The sequence below is a fragment of the Tamandua tetradactyla genome, chromosome 7 (genome assembly GCF_023851605.1).
Source record: "Tamandua tetradactyla isolate mTamTet1 chromosome 7, mTamTet1.pri, whole genome shotgun sequence".
Classification (NCBI taxonomy): domain Eukaryota; kingdom Metazoa; phylum Chordata; class Mammalia; order Pilosa; family Myrmecophagidae; genus Tamandua; species Tamandua tetradactyla.
In genome coordinates, this window is record NC_135333.1 from 121,045,247 (window position 1) to 121,051,419 (window position 6,173).

Consider the following 6,173-nt stretch of genomic DNA (forward strand, 5'->3'; position numbering starts at 1 on the left):
TCATTGCTGAGTGACATTCCATTTCATGGATGCACCACAGTTTGTTTGTCCATTCTGATTGATGGATGTCTCCTTTCTCCTTTGTGGGACATCATGATTGCTTCCAATTCTTGGTAATTATTAATAAAGCTAATTTGAATGTTCATGTGCAGGTTTTTGATTGGAAATAGCTTTTAACACCTTTAGGTAAATACTGTGGAATACCATTGGTGGATTGTATGTATGCTATGTTTAGCTTTGTAAGAAACTACCAAACTTTCTTGAAAAATATCTGAACCATTTTGCTTTCCCACCAGCAATGAATAAGAGTTCCTGTTGCTCCACATCCTCAGGAACATTATCATTGTTTAGGATACTAATCATTCTAATAAATGTCTGGTAATATCTCCTTGTTTAATTTGTAATTCATTGATGGTATAGGATATTGTATATCCTTTCATATGCTTATTTGACATCTGTAAATGTTCTTTGGCACAGTGTCTGTTCATATCTCTTGCCCATATTTTAATTGGGCTTTGGTTTTCTTATTGTTGAGTTTTAGAGTACTTCATATTTTTTGGATACAAGACCTCTAGTGCTATGTGTTTTGGAAATATTTTCTCCAAGTCTGTGGCTTATATTTTCATTCTCTTAGTGTCTTTCAAAGAGCAGAAGTTTTTAATTTTAATGAAATCCAACTTATATTTTTTCATGAATTGTGCCTTTGGTATTGTATCTGAAAGTTCATTGCCAAACATGAGGCCAACTAAATTTTCAACTATATCATCTTCTAGAAGTTGTATAGCTTTGGTCACGATTCACTTTTTTGCATGTGGATATCCAGTTGTTGCCAATACCATTTGTTGAAAGGACTATCCTTTCTCAATTAGCATGCCTTTGCTCCCATGTCAAAGATCAGTTGACTATATTTGGCTCAGTTTGGTTCTAGGCTGTCTATTCTCTTCCACTTATTTATTCATGTATTCTTTCCCCAATGCCACATTATCTTGATTACTGGTGCTTTATTGAATTAATCAAACAATCAACTAATTAACTCATTTTTCCTCTAAATTTTCTCCTAATCTTGTACCTTTTATCTGTTTGAAACATCACTGTTCACACTCATTCAAGTTATAAAAATTGTTATACCTATTCCTCATACTAATCACTTAATACATTCTTTGTATTTTTCCAGAAATTTTTTCACATACCTTCTTCTTCATTAACATCAACATTCTTCAATCATGTATTAATAATATGAACTGCAGATCAGTTTCCCTAATTCTAATACTGTTCCATTTAAATGCATTTTCGACATAGCCCAAGAACAGTTTCCCTGATTAACAAACACCCACTTTTAGGGATCATGCTTTGAGATTTCTGTGAGTACTCAGCCTCATTATTTTGTGTACCCAAGATTTGACTCTATCAATAAATTGTAAGTTCCATGAAGAGTAAGGGTATTTATCCCTGAACATACCACAGAACATACTTCAAAGGGAGTCAATAAAAGTTAACCAAATGAGTAAATGCATTCAGGGGTAAGATGGATAATTTTGGATCACATTCTATTTTGAAGCCACCCTTGCTTTTATTCCATCATTAAATATTCCTTAGCAAGGATTAACACATGACAAAATTATGAATATTCAAATTGGGTTATTATGGTTCAAAAACTTTTGCAGATCCATATGTCTTACTTTAGGTCTTTATACTAGGATCCAGCAACTAACAGTGCCTCAGAGCACTCCAAAATGACTGACACACAACATGTACTCAATATGCAGTTTTCCAAGTTAATGTGTATAATGAAGGTGATATTTTGTTTGTTTCTTTGTTTTAGAGCATAAAAACTACCAAAATGCAATATACCAGAAATGGAACAGCTTTTAAGGAGGGGATTTACTGAGTTGCATGTTTACAATTCTAAGGCTATGAAAATGGCCAAACTAAGGCATTCAGAGAAAGATACATTAACTCCAAAGAAAGAGCTGATGAAGTTTGGGGTTTCTCTCTCAACTGGAAAGGCACATGGGGACATCTACTATCTTTTTTTCCTGGCTTTTTGTTTCCTGAAGCTCTTCCAGGGGCATTTTCTTTCTTCATTTCCAAAAGTCAATGGCTGTGAGGGCTCTGTTGGCTCTAAAGCTTTTTCCAAAATGATTCCCTCTTAAAAGTCTCTAGTAAGCAATCCCACCTTAAATGGGTGGAGACCCATCTCCATAGAAACCATTGAATTAAAACCTATCACCCACAACTAGGTGGGTCACATCTCCATGAAAACAACCAAAAAGATCCCACCCAGCAATATTGAATGAGATTTAAAGAACTTGGCTTTTTTGGAGTAAAAAAAGATTCAAACTGGCACATTCTTCACATTATTACATGGTTTCCATGTAACACATAAAATAGTGGATTGGAAGTAAACACTCAATAAATGTTTAACATTTAAAAATTAGTTATAAAATTGGAAAACATTTTATTTAAAAACAAATTGGCATTTCAAAGGACACCAAGAAATAAAAAAGATCTTCTAATAAATATGCAGTTACTATGAACCACTGTATTTCAACAAGCTAGACAACTTAGATGAAATGGACAACTTCCTACAAACCCACGAACAACTTCCATGAACAACTGACTCAAGAAGAAATGGAAGATTTCAACAATCCAATCAAAAGTAAAGAAACCCAATCAGTCATCAGTAGGCTCCCAACAGAGAAAACCGCAGGACCAATTGGCTCGACTGGGGAATTCTTCCAAACATTCCAAGAAGACTTAATACCATTCCTGCTCAAACTATTCTAGACTGAAGAAGAGGGAAAACTACCTAACACATTTTATGAAGCCAACATCACTCTAATACCAAAACCTGCTAAAGATACTATAAGAAAGGAAAACTTCAGACCAATCTCTCTGATGAATAAAGATGTAAAATTCCTCAACAACATATTAAAAATCTGACAGCATATTAAAAGAGTTATAAATTTAAATAATATTATATTATATAAATATAAATAAAGCTGGCTTTGTTCCAAGTATATGAAGGTGGTTCAAGACTAGAAAATCAAGTAATGTAATACAACACATTGTTGCATGAAAGGCAATGTGATATTTGTGACCACTTAATTTATAGGCTTGGATTTGCAGACAACACAGACTTCAGTAATATAAAAACAGAATTTATTAAGAAAGCAATTAAAAGATTATTAAAAGATTGTTAGTCTGGTGCTGGCCCATGCAAAAAAAAAAAAAAAGAGAGAGATTGCTAGAAATGAGACATACATCACCCCATGGGACAGGACCAATACCCAAAGAGGAGTACTGGGGAATCCCAGAGACAGCATTTTCAGGGTCTGACTGGACAAGTCCTGAGCAAAGCATCTTCCTCTGGATAAGATTCTCTCTTTCTTTCTGATGAGGTTCTCTCTATCTCATGAGATTCTCTTCTTTCTTGTAAGTTTAACTGCTTACATGCAGTTTATGTGGTATCTTTACACAATAGTGGATGAATTCCAATTAGCTTACATGTACGGGCCCAGTTTGTTTCTCTAGGAACTGACTAGGGACTGAGAGGAGCTTCCTGGGACCTAGATAACTTTATCAAAGTACATCTGTTTCTGATAGGCTAGCCAGTCCTCCCAGCTGGGTTGCACATTTCAACAATTTATTATTAAGGTCACACAATGGCAACATCAGTTGAACAGAACAGACTACAAATTTATCTTTCCCTTGCACACATTAACAAATTAAAAGGGAAAAGTAAATGATTATCTTGACTGACAAAGAAAAGGCATTTGACAAAATTCAGCATCCTTTTATGATAAAAGTACTGCAAATGATAGTAATCAAAGGGAACTTCCTCAGCATGATAAAGGGTATATATGGAAAATCTACAGCAAACACAGTACTCAATGGTGAGTGTTTGAAAGATTTCCCTCTAAGATTTGGAACAAGACAAGGATGCCCACTGTCACCACTGCTATTCAACATTGTGCTAGAAGCTCTAGCTAGAGTAACTAGGCAACACAGAGGAATAAAAGGCATCCAAATTGGATAGGAAGAAGTACAACTCTCACTGTTTGCAAATGACATGATCCTATATTTTAAAAATCCAGAAGGGTGGTGTAATGGTGGCTCAGTGGCAGAATTCTTGCCTGCCTTGCTGGAGACCCATGTTTAATTCCTCATGCGTGCCCATGAAACAAAAAGTCCAGAAAAAAGACAGCAAAATTTCTTGAGCTAATAAGCACGTTCAACAAAGTGGCAGGATACAAGATCAACACACTAAAGTCAATGGTGTTTCTATACACTAGTGATGAGCTTTTCAAGGAGGAACTCAAGAAAAAAATTCCATTTATAATAGCACTTATAAGAATCAAATATCTAGGAATAAACCTAATCAAGGATGTAAAGGACTTGTACATATAAAACTACACAATATTGTTAAAAGAAATCAAAGTCCTGAATAAATGGAAAATGTTATGTGAGATTAGTGGGGAATTCACAACTAAAAATTATTCTCCAGTAGTCAAAACATCCCCACTCTGCAGGACTTTCAATATTCACAATGCCTCAAAGGAATTTTTTAAATAAATGTCATATATCAAAATGCAACTGATGATAATTTAATGATATCCAGGAGAATAGCTTTTTATTATAGGCCTCAAGGATCCTAAATAAAAAGCCATGGTCAGATTGGTGCAAGAGAAATCACAATCAATCTTCTAGAAAATCACAATTTTTCTTCTCTAGAAGTTTTTTTAGAACCACTTGGACATCTTTGTTTCTCAGACAGTAAATCAACGGATTCAACATGGGAGTGACTAAGGTGTAACATAAAGAGGCCACTTTACTCAGCTCAGGAAATCTGTCAGGTGTGAGATACATAAAAAAGACGGCACCATACAGCACACTTACAACTCCCAGGTGAGAGCTGCAAGTGGAGAAGGCTTTCTTACGTCCCTCAGTGGAGTTTATCTTTAGAACTGTGGACAAAATATACATGTAAGAAACAATAATGACTATGATGGTAGGCAAAATAATGATGCTAGATAAGGAAAAAGACACCACATTATTGATAAAGAGATCTGAACAAGACAGCCTCTGAAGTGAGCGAGTATCACAGTAAAAGTGATCAATGGCCCGAGATGCACAAAAGGATAAAGTGAATGTCATGCTGGTCTGAAGAACTGAGCTGATGCAGCCACAGAAATAGGATCCTGCCACCAGCTGAATGCAGACATGTGATGACATCTGAACCGAGTAGAGGAGGGGATCACAGATGGCAATGAAGCGGTCATAAGCCATGGCTGCCAGGACAAATCCCTCAGTCACAATGAAGACAGTAAAAAGAAAGAACTGGGTCACACAGCCTGCAAAGGAGATGGACTTGCTTTCAGACCAGAAGTTTATCATAGCCTTGGGTGCAATGACAGATGAATAGAAGAGGTCAATGAAGGACAGGTTTCCTAGGAAGAAATACATTGGTGTGTTCAGTTGGGGGTCAGTCAAAATAATGGCAATCATCCCAGTGTTTCCTAGAAGGATCATGGCATATACAAACAGAAATAGTAGGAAGAGGAAGGTGTGGAGCTCTGGATGAACTCTGAAGCCTACAAGAATGAAGTCAGTTCCTTCTGAGTGATTGCTTGTTCCCCTGTCACCCATGGCAAAGACCTGCTGAAAGGCACATGGCAAAATAAACAAATGAGCTTTTGACTTTGAACCTACTGTCACCAAAAATGTAATATTGTTTAAATTTTTTAAAGTATTTTGTAATTATTAATTTTAACCTTATATAAATTCTGTGACTTAAATTGAAGCCAATTTCAACTGACTATGAATTTTAAGTTTTATTTCTTGATTTAGCACCTGGTTGAATTAGGTCTTTCATCTTTGAGTCTAGAGCAGTGTCTTTCTACCCCAATGCCTTTCAAATTCACAACTGTCACCTCTATAATTTTTCACTCTTGACTCATACTCAATATCATGAAATAGTTTTTGGAACAGATCAAAACTAATTTCATAAATGATATTTGGGAAATAATTTAGGATATCCAGATTAGAGACATTTGGGGCTTTTAGTAGCCTAGGTTAGGAAAAATTGGGACCTTAACTTAAACAGTAACAGCTAATATAAAAAAATGAATTTTTAAAGTAAAGTACAGTTACCTTATATGAATCATGAATAC

The 6,173-nt window shown here is 35.4% G+C and overlaps 1 protein-coding gene across 1 annotated transcript; it reads right to left on the reverse strand.

The window, feature by feature from the left end:
- Positions 1 to 4,698: 4,698 nt before the first annotated feature.
- On the reverse strand, positions 4,699 to 5,649 carry LOC143690631 (olfactory receptor 9K2-like). Its single transcript, XM_077168265.1, has one exon. It carries the CDS (start codon positions 5,647 to 5,649, stop codon positions 4,699 to 4,701), a length of 951 nt encoding a protein of 316 aa, XP_077024380.1.
- Positions 5,650 to 6,173: the final 524 nt, after the last annotated feature.